This window comes from Dermacentor andersoni, chromosome 2 (assembly GCF_023375885.2).
Source record: "Dermacentor andersoni chromosome 2, qqDerAnde1_hic_scaffold, whole genome shotgun sequence".
Lineage (NCBI taxonomy): Eukaryota > Metazoa > Arthropoda > Arachnida > Ixodida > Ixodidae > Dermacentor > Dermacentor andersoni.
Window position 1 is genome coordinate 18,466,037 of NC_092815.1, and position 16,706 is coordinate 18,482,742.

Below are 16,706 nucleotides of genomic sequence, written 5' to 3' on the forward strand. Positions count from 1 at the left end.
ATTCGGAGTTTTGTTTTTCTGCACAAGTACTATTTCAGTTGTGTATGTTCTAGTTGACATTTAGCACTTTCAATGCCCACTTCTAGCGGCTACCACTATTACATCAAGACATGACGTAGTTCGCCATTTTTCCTGCCTGTATCACATCAAATTAGAAAATTACTCAGGTGTGCAGTGGTGTTGCCGTCCAAAAAGTTTCCCTGTATGCCATTCAAGGTGCATTATTTTTTATAATAAAAGGCAACATTAGTGACACCTTTCTGAATACTAGAAAGAATTTTCAGTGCTTTTTGTAGCAATGATCGCCTCTGCAATCCATCTAGAGTAAAACTTTGTTTGCTCACTTTGTTAATGACGCTCCTTACGCAATGTGTGCTCCCTCATAGCAGCATTACATCTGCCCATCTGACTGGACTGACAAGATTGTAGCAAAGAGAGCAGGCCACAACACTAGCTGCCTCACAAGTGAAAGGAAACCTGTGTCTGTCAACTTGTTTCAACGAGGTGAAAAACTGCAAGCTTATGATGTCTATGCTGACTAGAAACATGCAGCTAGATGCAAAAGGAAAACAAAGAAAAAGCATAAATTGTACGATTGCACTTGTGTAAGGCCAACTGATGTGCAGGAATGAAGCTTGCTGCACGCACACCTCGTGGTATTGACAGAACCATGACAGTTCTCATATATCAGTTGGAGTTCATGCTTTGGCTTTGGAATGCAGCAACTGCTAGTGAGCTAATAGCCAGGGAGCAGCTAGTGACTTTCAATATTCTTTTCTTTTGTTTTAGGTCTCCACTGATACTGACAGCAGATGTCACCTGTTGTGTGCTGTCATGGTGTCAGCACCATCAATGTCATAGCTTCCAAGTCTGCATGAAAATTGAAGTGTGGTTAATTTCCTCTACAAACAGCTCATGTTTTTTCACCAAGTAAGTGCAGAATTAATTCTAATATGTAGCCTGTCAGCGCTGCGTGAGGACATAGTGTGACACATCCACTGTGAGCTTTCTTTTAGAAGTCTATTCCCAAGTGCCATGACCCAGCAACGGATCCGTAGTGGCCATAATACAGTAGACACTCGTTCACACGTTTTGGAAAAAAACACAAGAAAAAACGAGCCAACCGGGAAAACGTACGATCTAAAGTAAATAAAAAAATTTGACAGACTCAACTATTGTTGAGATCTACGTAATGTGAAGCGTCACGCGGATTGTTGCGGCACGAGACGCCGAGGCACATCGAGCTGATGGTGCTCGGGCGGCCAATATTTTCCTATTGAATGGTGTCTTAAGAGGGCGATGGGAAACCGAGGCGAAATCTAGCTGGTGGGCGATGCCGGATGCCGCTGAAGCGAAATGTGATGCCCACATTGCGTCGCCTGCAGCAGGGAACGGCAGCGCGTTTGGATTATCACCTACGAAAAGCGTGCAGTACGCTACCAATGGCACTACGCGCCATGCGCTGTAAAACAGATAGGTGAAGATGCTTATTGCAATAGGTTTGGCAGCGATAGCTGTGAATGCAGCATGCGACGACCCAGGCGGTGATTTGCTGGTACCGGAATAAGAAACTGCATGTGCGTGCCGTCGTTTTCATGTGAGACGGGCGGCTATATGCCGTCCTCAATCGCACGCGCGGCTATATGCCGTCCTCAATCGCATGCGCCTCACGCCTTTTCTTGTTCACCCGGGGTCTAGCGGCCGGAAAACGTATGCGATCGCAGTCTGCAGCAGGGAATAGCGGCATGTTTCAGTTATCGCCTATTAAAAGCGTGCGCTACGCTTTCGACGGCACCACACGTTGTGAAACAGATAAGCGAGGATGCTTATCGCAGTAGGATTGGCGGCGATAGCTGTGAATGCAACATGTGACGACACAGGAGAAGATTTGCTGGTACCGAAATGAGAAACTGAGTGCGCGCCAGCATTTTCACATGAGACGGGAGGGTGAGTATTGCGGTGAAGCTGCTGCGACGGGCAGCTATATACTGTTCTCTATTGGGCGCGCCTCATGGATTTTCTTGTTTACATGGGATCTAGTGGTCGGAAAACGTATCATGTGATCACAGTTTGGCAACATACTACTGAATGTTGGTGCTGAAAAAAATGTTTTTTGGGAACGTATTAACCGGTAAAAATGATCATAACTCTATTCGATAACTTTGTGTTCTCGATTGCAAACTTTCGTGCCAGGAAAACGTACATAACAGGAACGTATCAACAAGGTTCTACTGTATTTCAGCACGATTAGATCTCCTTCATTCCAATCGCAACCTTATTTGGTGCTGCAAAGTCACTGTCATTGCTGTCTTCATGAACTCAACCTAGACATGCTACTGAAGCTGCTCCCTCACCATCAAGAGAAGTTCCACAAAGTTGCTGCGCAGGTCACCACCAGCTGTGGCTTCACTTGGCACTAGCAACACATTACTGGTCAAGCACAGACAGTTTGAACTGCAAAGAATGTGTTCCACTCGAGAGCAGCAGTAATGTGATCACTTGCAGAGCATTAGTTGAATTTCAACATTGAACCTTTGTCTAAAAAGGTTCTCTTGGGACAATGGCTAAACCCTTGTTACCGGCGAGGTGTTCTAAAGGTTATCATCAAATTCCTTCATGAGTATGGTTTGAATGAGAGATTTCTCTGTCGAGGCTTATTCAAACTACTATTTTCATCCTAATTATCCTAAATGTTGAGTAGCTGGTTGGTGCATGTCTTCTTTTATAATGTGGCCATGGCTGCGCAGGGCTGAGTGCATACGCAGCCCACTTTTTTGCTTTCTCCAACTGCCAGATAACACAGAAAATTTTGAGGCCCCTTCTGCGTAAGAAAAATCCGTCAGTGACTGTACTTATCTGCATAAAAGGTCGAATTTAAATGTAACAAAATTTCGATATAACGAAGCAGATTGCCAATTGTACTGCCTTCGTTACAATAGAAGTTCAACTGTATACTGTTTTAACCAATATTGTTATATTTAGGTTACCTGCACATGATGTACACTCAACAGTGAACCAAAAATTGCTTAAAAGTGCAAGAAGGACTCAAACGTATACATATACCATGTCAAATTTACGAGACAAAAAACAAGCTTCAACTGCTGGCACAGCCTCTATGATGCTCCTGGCCTTTATACTTGTGAACATTCTTAAAGGTGCAAAAGAGTAGCTGTCTCAGGAAAAACAGTGAAAGAGATGCTGTTTAAGGCTCCACATGCTCAAATATTGCATAGCTTGTGTTCATTCAAGTGCACAGCGACTGACATAGTTTGCTACATTTTGGCCAGCACAGAGAGCAAGATGTGTGGCCGTAATGTGACCTTCTATAGATGAAGATTTAGTCATTGACCAAGCCGAAGATAATATTTGACTTGGTCAGTGAACGCAAATTCATCTTCAATATGTTTCCTGAGCACAGAAATTTTTGTCAGACCCTTTACAACAACGTGACCTTTTACCTGGCAGGTCAGCACATGGATATTGCTACAAGGATTCGGGCAGTCTCAACACTATAACATCAACAAAGTGACAATGAGCTAAAACACCCACAGTTGACATTAAATGTTCTCAGATATCACTACATGAAGTGTCATGACTTTAAGATCCCTAAAGATCATATATATGTCCTTGTGTCGCACATTTATAAAAAATCACCTGATCAAACAAATTTGTAACTCTATGAACCTCTTAACTCGCAACACTTTTAGTAAATCACAGCTAAATGTCATTTTGCTTGCAGTCTTTCCTTGAGCCCTGTCTACCTCACCAGTGGAACATGAATGAGTAGCTCATCTCGTTAAAAGTGCACCAACATCAGACCAGAACTGAAATCAACATGACAGAAAAAAGTCAAGCCTATTTTATACAATCCCTCAATACATATTTCCCATATTTAAGACAGTGCAGATGCAAGGTGTAAAATAGAGCAACCATCCAGATGTGGCTGGTGAGGTATGTGCGTGTATGCAAAATGTTCTGATGTTTATAACAAATGCAGCATGTTGATTGTCATCAGCATGCAATCAGTGCTGAATGTTATATGACTGATAAAAAAGAAACTCAACCAACGAGCAGTAAAATTCCCAAACTAAACAAATGAATGAATGAATGAATGAATGAATGAATTAATGAATTGCCAAGCAAGGAAACAACTAAAAGGCCGTAAATTGCATCTGCATTGCACAAAATGCAGATACAGTAAGGACATCCAAGATATTCGGAACATGCTTAATTGGGTGTAAACTTGGGTGCATGGAGCACAGCAAGAAAGTGCAATCAATGTGGACACTTGAGTACACCTGATAGTGCTGATCTAGCGCAGCATCTTCCTTTCCCTAATTGTAGATGCATTAACAGAAGAAAGAAGAAGCTGGAGTGAGGCTGTGCAATGAGAAACTGCTAATGAAGTCACCCACTGCATTCAGGTAAGTATAACAGTGTCGACAGGTGAAGGTTCTGACCTATAAAAGAATTAAGAGTGGACGAGCACAGAGAATTGAAAATTTCCAGCTTAAACAGACGCCTTTCCTTCATCTATACTGTTTGTCCACTGAATGAACTATCCTTGAGAGGCCACATCTATCGTTACACCTAAGGAACTATAAGATGTGCTGATAATACAATGAAGCCATAATAAAACAACGCCATAAAATTAATATGTGTTGTCATTCTGCAGTTAGAATTTCCCCTTTGACATCCACATATGTCTTGAGTGCCATACTATCACATAGAAACATTCTTGATCCATTAAAGAACCACCTAATTCAGTTCAGCTAGCTCTCTTTGTACACTCCAACATTCTTTAGGGTACCATGGCATGTACTTCCATATAATGTCTCCTCATAGGGCTCCAACACAATGCACGGATCACACAATCATCTAAAGAACACACTGAGAAATTTTTCCAGTCCCTTGTTGCATGCATAGTATGAGGAGAAGCAAAGATGACATGTTTCTGCAGAGGTATTTTATCGTTGCTTCCAAACAGTGATGAGACATTATCATTTAAAGTGCTTCAATAGCATACCAGAGACAAATGTGCCAACCTAATAATATGATCCATACCATCACTGGTGCACAAACTGGGCAGTGATGCTAGCTTTGACAAAGGAACACAGAGAAAGGAATTTGAAGTATTGCACAGAACGAGCGTGAAAGAATTGATGTCAAAGTAGCAATCACTCGGCATGGAACAGAACTGTAGCCTCTCGCATGACAGTGATATGATCAGAAAGTCATCTGGTGGCACTGTATTGAGCTAGAGAACTCCAAATACCTGCTACGCTACATGTACTGTCTGCACCTCTAGAGTATTTTGCATCTTGCTTGATCCATGCAACACTCTACACTGCCATAACGAGAACAAACACTGGTGGCACTGTGGGAAGATGGTCATAAAGAAGCATGTGAAGTGTGACTATGTGCGCATGCTATCACTGCAGGAAGGGGTTGCAGTCAAGCGGGTGACCGTTCTTGCTATAAGAGGAGAGCATGGAGGAACTGGATGAGCTTGGCTCAAGCAGCCCACTGCCAACAATCACATCAAGGTCCACAAAGCTGGGGTACTGTGCCTCAGGAGTCTCAGGCACACTTGATGAGAACGGGCTGCTGCACAGTGTGGGTTCATCCCCGACCAAGGCAGTCTCTTCCTCCTCTGAAAAAGTGCGTTCGGGGCTCTCACCCAGTGTGTCATCCGAACCCGTGTCCAGCCTCAATGCGTCTTCCCCTGCGTCACTCTCAGCGAGGCCATTTGACGAGTCGCTGATGTCCTCAGGATGCGCCAGTGAAGCCTCGCTGCGAGTGACAGTGAGTGGCAGTGCCGGTGGTGGAGGGCAGCCCAGCCGTGATAGCTCAAGTGCCAGGCTGCGCTCCAGCTCCTCATACTTGCGCAGAACCTCATTGACAGCACTAGAACGGTACTCCGGGGGTGGTGGGATGCCAACCAAGCCCCCCAGCAAGGCATCCTCAGCTGGGCCCATGGCAATGGGGCTGAGCTGGGCCATCAGACTTTCTTCGGGAAGTGGCACGCTTGCTAGCTCCAAGGATAGGTCAGGCTTCTCCTCTGGGAAAACTCTTTGTATTGCCTGTTCAATAGGAACTTGCTGGAAACTAGGGGCATCTGCAGTAGCTGGACTAGACCGTGTAGGCTCATCTCCCAGCAGTTTCTTTTTGCGAAGCACTGCCATGATTTCCCTCTCCAGGGAGTCTTCCTCAAGAGAGTCATCATGAGAGGAAAAGCTGTCAGCCCTTGGCAGCTGTGCCAGGTGCACGAAATCAACAGACCCAACCACTCGGGGCCCAAGGGCATGGGCTCGCGCAAAGATGGTAGGCGGGCTTGACTGGCGTGAACCCCGGCCCATATCTGTTCGTGGCCTGCGGCGGGGGTGCCCCTCACTGCGGCGCATTCTACTGTCCCTCAGGAACCCCCTACGGTGCAGCACATACCCAAACTCTGAGTCCTCCTCGTCAAAACTGCGACTAGCTCGCGAGAGCTCACCCGAACGTCGACGGCCACTTTCCGGACCCCCATTCACCACAGAGCCTGGCTCCTTACTTGAATTGTCGGCACTTGGTGTGGGTGCAGCGATGGACGAGTCCCCTTCCTCCAGACGATATGAATCATGTGAGATGTTGTCATCTGTGTCCTGGCTAGGTGTCACAGCACCCTCAGGAAGGCGAGGTGTTTCACGGCTTGTGTCCCGTCGTGGAGAACTCGGTTCTGAGGTTGCGGCAGCTGCTGACAGAATGTTCTCCTCATTGTCTGAAGTGCCAGCGCTACCACGAGATGGTAAGCGCAGGCTTGTTGACCTGTGATATGGGAAAGAGGAGGATAAAGAGTTATCACAGTTAAACTGCACATCATGTGTGCATCCATTGGCAACCACAGTATAGAAATGGCACTACTGGAATTTCATGCATGCATTATAAAGCAGGCATGGCATTAGACTGCCTGCAGCCATAATGACGCACAGCTGGATTTGCCATGAATTCACGAACACACACTGTCATTCCTCCCCACTTGAATCAACGTAACCATGCGCTGACCAACTATAAAACAAGAACTTCAAAAACGAACACTTATGGGTAAAACGAAATTTCACCAAATTTCAACACCTTGAGCCAGTTTTATAAAAATTTGGTTACACCAAATTTCTCACATGAAAGCAATAGATCAGAAAGCCTAGGTATTAAGTGGCACAGCAATAGAGTCGGGGCCTTTGTTCTTGGGGGTAAGCTCCAGCCACTCTTAAAGGGACACTAAAAAAAATGTTAAGCTAGACTGGTAGATGACGCTTATGAAATACCAAATCAAGAAATTACACTGCCTTCCAAAGAAAGTGTGGGATCAAAAGGAGACTTTTGGGCCCTGAATAAAAAATACACAGTGATATACATGACAACATCATGAGTGTAGGCACAAAATTCAAAAAGTTTGCTGTAATTTTCTCCACAAGGAATCAGGCATTTTCAAACAAACAAATGCAAACTTCTGAAAGAATCCTATTCCAACCTGAATTTTTTTGTTTCAGTGTGTGTGTGTGTGTGTGTGCGTGTGCGTGTGTGCGCGTATATGTGTGCGTGTGTGTGTATGCACGCGTGCTGCATGTGTTTGTGTGCTGTGTGTGTGTGCGCGCATGTGCGTGCACATGTGCACGGGGGTGCGTGTGCAGGTGTGTGCGTGCACGGGGGTGCGCAGAGGAGGATGTCCTCCTGCAGCCTCATTTTGATCACCTCTGACAATGTAAAGCTGCAAAAAGTTACTCAGGAGCTCACAACAGTAAGGAAATATCAGATGGGGCTGCTCTGTCACTGTTAATCTGGACTAGAGCAGTGGTACAAGGTCAGAGAGTGCCTGCTACGAGGTGAGAAAAACAAACACAAAATACCATCTGATTCAGGAGTTACTGTCATTCTGAAGTAATTTACTGTGACAGCAGTTATTCCCCGTCCCCTTTGCCAGAACAAAGCACCAACATCATAACACAATTCTGCTCTAAGGCAAAAACAGGCCGACTTTGCATCCAAAGCGCGAGAGGCTCGACTCACTACAACCACTATTGGGCTCTCGCATAAGCCACCAGCATCCATTTTTGTCAATGATCATCTAACATCGAAAAACAAGCTGCTTTTTTTCGCAGGTGCTAGAACTCAAGAAGTCTAAAGGTTTGAAATTTCTGTAGACCGAGAACCGCGCTATCAAGGCCCGAAAGTCAAAAGATAGCCGTGTGCACCGCATCCCCTATGTTACTGATCAAACTATCTTAACATAATCACATGTTGTTTGCTTAGCACTTTCTGATCTTCACGATTCATCATGGCTGAGTCTGTGTTTTCACTTGATCAAACTAAATCTCTGCTGAAGAAAAAGCAGCCCATGTTATCTTTAGTACATTTAACATCTTCAGTTTTCGTAGGCACCACGATAATCTCATCATGTTTCTTTCCATTCTGGACCACACTTTCTCTTCCATTTGCCTGTCCGAGACATGGTTGTCATCACATGACAGGAATCTGTACGGTCTTCCCAGTTATACTTCTGAATACTGTCACTGCAAAGGGTATCATAGTTCGGCCATATCAGTGAATTAAAAATTATCATATAAACGCCATCATCACCTTATTTTGTGCGTCTCTTTCTGCAAATCTCTTTGGTTAGAAGTAGATCGAAGTAACTTTCAGTCAGGCACAAACAAGAAGAAAGGGGGTTAACCCAGGGGCCTGATTTTTATTAGACATATCATAAGAAGCCAACAAACACTGACACTGAGGACAACATAAGGGAAATTACTTGTGCTAAAGAAACTATAAATTAATGGAAATGAAAGTGGATGAAAAAACAACTTGCCGCAGGTGGGGAACGATCCCACAACCTTCACATTTCACGTGCAATGCTCTACCATTCTTGGGTATTTACGTTTGCTAGTAGAACCCTGGGAGTGTTAACCAGCGGCACCACTCGCAGACCTTGGTGGCGGATCCTTTCTGCCGCAGGCATCATGAGAACGTGATTTTTTTTATGAAGGCAACCGGTCAATAAACCCGCACATGCTACATGAAGGCATCAATGCTGCCGAATTCGAGACCCTCATTATGTAATAAACGAGAAGGGGGTTAACAGAGCGGCCCGATTTTCATTAGTCATATCATAAGAAGCCAACAAACACTGACACCGAGGACAACATAGGGGAAGTTACTTGTGCTAAAAAAACGATAAATTAATTGAAATGAAAGTGGATTAAAAGCAACTTGCCGTGGTAGCTCGATTGGTAGAGCATCGCAAGTGAAATGCGAAGGTTGTGGGATCGTTCCCCACCCGCGGCAAGTTGTTTTTTCATCCATTTTCATTTCCATTAATTTATCATTCCTTTAGCATAAGTAATTTCCCCTGTTGCCCTCGGTGTCAGTGTTTGTTGGCTTCTTATTTCAGTCAGGCAGTAACTTGTTGCGGACCAATAGTAATATTATAATTGCTTCCATCTAATGCTTCTTTTTGTCTTCTTATATTGAGTTCTGCAGAGATCTCAAGCACTTACTGAACACGTTAATTGACGAGAACAAGGATATTGTAATTTGTGGCGACATTAACATCAGCATTATTGACCCTGAGAGTCAGTCCATGCTCTGAGTACGTGCACCCTTTTCTTAGCTATGGATTTTCTTGTCTTATTCATACTCCATACCGCTGTGAACAAGGCGGTTCTAACACTTAATTAGATCATATCCTGTCCAGCTTACCTACCCATAATACCACTGCCGGTGTACTGGACTACAATATAATAAATCATTATCTCATATTTTTTTGTGCAGGCTCTGTAACATCTAGTCTATCTAGAAAAAACTTTGGGTCACTCTTTCGTTCAAATAAATTAATTCACCTAATTTGTGCGACTTACTGGACTGATGTGTTTCAGGAGCAATGCACAGAAAAAGCTTTTTCATCTTTTCCAGCGAAGCTATCAGAGTGCATTAACTTATACATAAATAACTTCATCTTGATACAGTGCTTTAGTACACCAAGAAAGCCTTGAATAAGTAACAGTTTAATGCGATCCATAGTAAAAAAAAGACCACCCTCATGAGAAGCTCAAAGCACAGCCATTAAATAACTTGCGGTAGTGATTTAAACATATTTAAATGTTCTTGCTGCCCCTCTAAATTGTGTAAAACATAATTACTGCAAAAACAAGATTAAACAAAATGGTAATGACAAGATGAAACTGGCAAGTTATGAAAGATTTTTTCAACACTAATACCACTGAAAATTGCACATCATGCGTCAGCTACAGTTCAGTTAATTTCACTGACCCTAAGGACGCTGCTAACACTTTCAGTAACTATTATGGTGCTGTAGCTGATATACAGCATGAATCACCCTTGCCTAGTTTACCACACTTTCCTCATTCATTTTACTTATACCTTGCAACTTCACAAGAAGATTGTAGTATCATCCCATCACTGAAAACGACTGGTTGTGGCCTTGATGTCATCTGGCCACTGAACATATAAGTTTGTGCATAAAGGAATTTCACCAGTACTTGCAGATGTAATGAATAAATTATAAATTATAATTATAATGAATAAAGCTTAAAAATGGGTAAGCTAATTCCCATTTTTAAAAACGATGATCGTGACTGTTTGGATAATTATCACCCCATTTGCATTTTTTCTTTGTTTAGCAAAGTAATTGAAATACGTATTTACAAACATTTAACTAATTACATACCAAAATTTAAGCTATTATCTCCTTCTTATTTTGGTTTAAGAGAGCATTTGCCAACAGAACTAGCACTTATTACATTTAGTGACAAAGTGAAATTAGCTATAGATGAAGGCCTATTAGTTGGTGCTCTTTTTATTGATTTCACTAAGGCATTTGATACAATTAAAAACCTCGTCCTCCTACACGTACTAGAATCTTATGGCATTCCTGGCCCACCTTTGTAGTTAATTCACAACTATCTAACAGACCGACTACAAATAGCCCCAAGTGAATAGTTCGTTCTCTTTACCTGAAATTATTAATAGAGGCATCCCTCGGGGATTAACACTTGAGCCATTATTATTTTTATTATTCATTATTTATTTGCCACAAATGCTAATGCATGCCGACTGTTTTCTCTATGATGATGACACAACCAGCTTCGTATCCGACAGAAATTCCCTCACACTACAAAACAAACTGAGTCATGATCTCACTAATGTTCATTCATGGTGCATAAAAAACACGTTATACATCAATCCATCGAACACAACATTTATGGTATTTCATTCCCCACAAACAATATTCATTGATTCTTTAGTTGTGTCACTTAATCACATAATTACAAGATCTGGATCAACAAAATTTCTATGCATTATATATAAACAGGTACATTGTAAACAGGGAATTCTCAATTATTTCTACTCTATATGAGTACCAAAGCTTGACGTAATAGTTTTGCGAAAACCCGCAAGGTGGAGAGGAGTAATTAATTAAGGGAAAATGAGACATCCACCCAATTGTAGCAATTGCTACAAAAGAAACCCTTACGGGTTCCTTGAAAGAAAAAGCCCCACATAACCTTAATTTTCCATTAATTAATTACTTCTCTACACTTCACAGGTTTCCGCAGAACTATTATGTCAAACTGTTGCCTTTGCTTCGAGTTGTTGACAAATTCGACTTCGCCCTGCCATCTGCTAGCTGCCTGGTTACCTCATATGATAGAGCGGCTGCCTCGGAAAAGCGATGGACCCGGGTTCAAGCCCCGGACTAGGACGAATTTTTCTTCAACTACAAGGCTTTTTCTTTTGAGGAACCCGTATGGGTTTCCTTTGTAGCAATTGCTACGATTGGGTAGATGTCTCATTTTCCCTCAATTAAAGCCTATAGCTGAATAAACATTGAATTTTCATAACCTTAAGGTTGGAAAAGGAATTAGCTGTGAGACTGATGGTGTTTTTCACTAGTCGATCCGGAGCAGGATTTCTTGCTCCGTGGCAATGAATCCGAATTGCACTGGTCGATCTGGAGTGGGTTCACGCGTTCCACTGGTCGTTTCGGATAAACTCGCTCCGCGCTGGATCGCTCTCACTTGCTCCGCCGCCGAGGCGTGGATTCGGGCGGAAATAGCTCGCGTCACTTCTGTCTTCAAGCGAAATCGGTACCCGGTTGGTACGCACAACATTGTGTTGCTTCGCAAAATAGCTGCGTTCGGTGCTGCTGCAAAGCTCGCGTTTAGCGATGAGAGCTCGGACGACAGTGATTACAAGGTGACGCAGGTGCTTTACGAAGCCTTCTATGCACGGTGTCCATGCACAATCCTTGCGGGCGCGACATGGAAATGACAGACTCTGCGACTGCCGCGGTCAAATTACGCACGGGGGACGGCGAGTTTAGTTGCCGTGGAAACGTACAGAGCAGAAGTCAGGCATGGTTTTCGGAACCGGTTTGTGTGACGTGTACGCAGACTTCCTGTGTGATGGCCCACGGAGCGTTCTTGCGCTCCGCTGGCCGATTCGGATTTGTGAAACCCGAGCGCTCGCTCGATTATTTCGGCGGCCGCTCCAGATCGACCAGTGAAAAACGCCATGAGATATGGTGCTTTGGAGACTACACGTATTGCTCTCTTTTGCAATACTGCCAATTAATGCATGTTTTCCATTAGGGGAAAGTTGTTCCCCAGACAAGAACTCTTTATTGAACTAAACAATAAAACATTGAATTATATAGAACCATATTGATGGATGTAGGGAAATAATTGCTTTGGTGACGCATAGTACCTACAGCTCTAGACAGCTGAATAAGTGATCTACATGGCAGTCCCATGTCAGCTTCAGAGAAATATACATCAAGCAATTTGAATGACAGTACTATTTCAATTTCAGTATTGTCTAAATATATGGCAGGATGTCGGCACATATAATTGGCATGATGGATGGATTGACAAGTGCGTGTACGTACGTATGGATGGACAGATGGATGGATGGACAGAGCAACCCTGTATCAAGATCCCAACTGCTGTCACAGTAATGAAAATAAGCAGTACCCAGTTCAGAAGGGTCGCCCAAGCGACAGCTAATACACTCACTTGAACAATGAGGTGGCAGTCGAATGTAAGCTGCTTGACAAGCGCTATGGTTGATAATGAGCACATGAGATTCTGACACAGACACATGGTACAGGAACACACGACTGCGCTTCTGATTGACTGACTCCTCTTGCTTTACTACCACACTACTGCACTATAACTGTTTTATGATTGCAAATCTTTTGCAAACAATCAGAAGATACATTACCAAAGATTAGTGAAAAGACACTGAGAAAAGTAATGCAAGAGTTGGGAAATGCTTTCTTGGAGCAAACTTTTCAAGCTATTTGTGAAAACAAGGTGCATCATGCTGACGAAAGAGGTTTCCATTAGTTGTAACTTTTTTTTGTACAAAAAAGAAATACTCGCACATACAAGTGCCTAAATTCTGATATTTCTCACCAATTATCAACTCACACAACCCCAGAATCGAATTTCAATTACCCAATTCTGAAAAAATAATAAATCCAGAGACAAAGTGTGCTGTTTATGCACTTGAAAATTGCAAGTATACACTGTAGTCCGATTTTCAGTTATAAAGAGTGAGTGCTCGTAAAAAATGTCTTCCTTCTCATTTTACCACTTGCAGACCAAATTACTAGTAATTTACTGCAATAAATGACAATCATTAGGCTGCAGAGTATGTGTTCTCATTTTGCATCAGTGTCCAAGCCGCTCGTGAATCAGTTGATTATATGTGCAGGTATGACCCGACACTGCCATCAGTTGCACACATTTCGACTGTGTTACTGACGGAAGAATATAGTTCTACAATCGCACCTTAAGCTCCACAACAGCACATGGCATATATTTACCATGAGAAATGTTCATCATTGTTCATTCCATTAGTGAAGGTCAAAGCGGCCATTTTGAAAGCATAACTTACTGTCCTGACAGAACACAAATGCAACAGCATTGAGTATATGATGCAAAGAGGTTTATTAGGTTTTTGTTGTAGGAAATATTGCATGCACACTGTAATGTGTGGCCACAAAGGTTGCAGTAGTATCAGATGACAGAAAGATGAAAGCAGCACAGTTTACTTTGGCAGGCATGGTCAGAAGCGGTCACCCCAGGGTCAGCATGCCAAGCATGCCACACCCAACAAGAGAGCCAAGCACAGTCCCCGAGCACAGACAACACCATGAAGTGCAAAACCAAGGGACAGGGCAACGCAAACCAAGAGAGTGTGTGCAGGGGCTGGAAGATGGGTGAGAGTGAAAACAGAGAGAGAGCAAAGAGATGTTTGCCACATACCGGTTAAGGCATTCGAGTGTCAAACGGTAAAGTATTGCGGACCGAGTATGTACCTTTGAAAGGGCTGCCTCTTGACATAGTTCTCCCTAACATATTCAACAATCTGCTTCTGCGTTCTACCACTATACCTGCAAAGAGAAGAAAAAGTACATGCTTTGTCAATCCCTTTGCTACTTGATTCCTCCAGCTGCATGTCGACCATCAAATGGTGGTGAGGTGATCTAGTGCAGTGATTCCTACAGTTGTTTCATGTGTGCATGTTCACAATGGGTAACACAGTTTTTGTGTGTTCTGTGTAAACGAAAAGAAATGGTAGGGCAGGGTAGAGGGTAGGACTGCTCTCAGAGCTATCCTTGTGTCTACGAAGGTAAGCATGCCAACACACTCATTCTTCCCAATGCACTAGCCCAGGGAATCATCTCCCCTACACGCAGCAGTTGCAACAGTGTCTACAGGGCGTGACTGGAAGGTATCACAGGAGACAAATTACATGACAACTACCACAAATCTCTGCACTTCTCACGGCATTTGGTGCCAACCGCAATCGGCTCAGCCCGCACAGGAGCTGGAGCCAAACAAGGCCTCCGCTGTGCTGCTGGTGAGCTCTTGGCACATGCACAACCGCCGGGACATCCTGGGTTCCCAATGACACATCACGCTCGCACCTGCTCAAAAGGCAACACACCTCATTCATCACAATGGCCATGCAGCTTCTAGAACTAGCATGCAAGGATAAAGCAACATCAAGGTGCATGCTGGCATAGCCAGTCAATCTGGCCAGCAGCATTGAATCACACTGTTTTCAAGAAGACCGTCATGCACACAGCTCTGGTCTGGGAAAGCTGAAAAGAGCAAGAGTTCACTCATTTAGAGGTGGAAATGAGAGTGGGGGGGGCAGTACTCATCTATGTTGCTTTACATGAAAATGATACAAGAACTCAACAAAACAGGGTTATCAACATAGTTTGGACGACATTACGACAATGACATGAACATTTTGACTCGTGCAATTAAAAAGAAGGCTTTGTTATTATGACGTGATATGATGCTGTAAACAGTGCCCTTAACCAAGAAGAAATATTAGTAAGCAGGTGACTGTTAGTCCTGTGCTTCCCATATGAGATGCAATTCAAGCTTTATACTAGGGTTACCAGAGTCCGCTCTGGTAACACTAGTATAAAAATTGAACAGCCACTCAACAAGCACAGGAATCATGAGCAATGTTTTATATATACTTTTGCAGTTCTGAAACTGCTCCTTGCAAGGTGGTCCGAGTTGCTCCTAGGGGCTGTGAACAAACATATTGCGATCGAGGCTTGCACTATGTAAACGCCATTGCTCCACTCAGCACTGCTGTCAACGCACATCTGCCATGAGCTTTACTGTTGACAATTGCCTTTTTTTAATTTTTATTTGTGTGTGCGCGTGTGCGTGATAGCTTGATCCCCATGCACAGGCTGTACTCTAAGAGTGTTGTGGAAAAGGTCTGATAGACATGCATACCAAATGAACTTCCTTCGTTGGTATTGTAAGGAGCACACATGCTCATCTCCTCCTGCATACTCATGTCGTCGCATTCGCATGTTGCAGTCCCGTCAGGAGCCGGCATAGGCACACGAGAGGCGCACTATGCCCTCTCCCAGCTTCTCCCTCGCTCTCGCAAGGTGCATAGCCTTCCCCCAACTCACTCAAAACAACACAACTCAAAAGGAAAGGTATCTGACGTGCAAGGAGGACATTCCCCTCGCAAAAGCTAAAAAGGCATGAAAGAATGCCACCGGGGAAAACCTGCTCTCTCTGCTGCCCCAACCTCGAACCCAGATAGGGATACCTGCTGCAACCCGTGAGTGACCTGATTTGCCTGACTATCACACGCAACAAGGCAAGCCTATTTATTACTTGTTACAGAGTGGCCTTCCCTCTGCCAGTGTTACTTGTTGCTTGTAGCAATAAACATCGTTAGAGTTGACACCACTGGTTGCCTTATTCACTCAAACCAAAAGCAGCTATGATTACATGCGCTACAAGTTGGGAAGTACTACTGACCAATTGTGTGGCTAGATGCCGAGCTTGCCTTCAGCCCCAGCCTCAGGCAAAGCGTACCCCTACAGTATTCAAGATGAACAGCAGAACCCATTCTGCAGTGCCTGTTCTGCAGCATTTCAAAAGGCACACATGAGCGCTGGCCATTAACATTTCATTGGCCAAGTGGTGTGCAAGCAAAATTACACCCCCAAATCTTCACAGTGCAATAATTCTAAGCTTTTGTAAATCCTGAATAAAGTGCATATGTGTGATTAGCACACCTTTCTTTTTCTTCTTTTTTGCAATTATGTGCAGGGCAATGCACAACACACATGTGGCATGCACTATGGGTAC

The 16,706-nt window shown here is 43.6% G+C and overlaps 1 protein-coding gene across 4 annotated transcripts in view; it reads right to left on the minus strand.

Moving 5' to 3' along the window:
* Positions 1-16,706, minus strand: part of LOC126542836 (FERM, ARHGEF and pleckstrin domain-containing protein 2-like) — a 235,961-nt gene that overhangs the window by 136,466 nt on the left and 82,789 nt on the right. For 3 of the 4 annotated variants that reach the window (XM_050189951.3, XM_055077475.2, XM_055077476.2), the window contains exons 8-9: positions 14,381-14,455; positions 6,554-6,807 (exon numbers count right to left, since the gene is read on the minus strand). In XM_050189951.3, coding sequence (XP_050045908.2) covers positions 6,554-6,807; positions 14,381-14,455 — 329 coding nt within the window. The remainder of the gene's footprint in view (positions 1-6,553; positions 6,808-14,380; positions 14,456-16,706) is intronic. The other variant, XM_050189952.3, reaches the window with a different exon arrangement.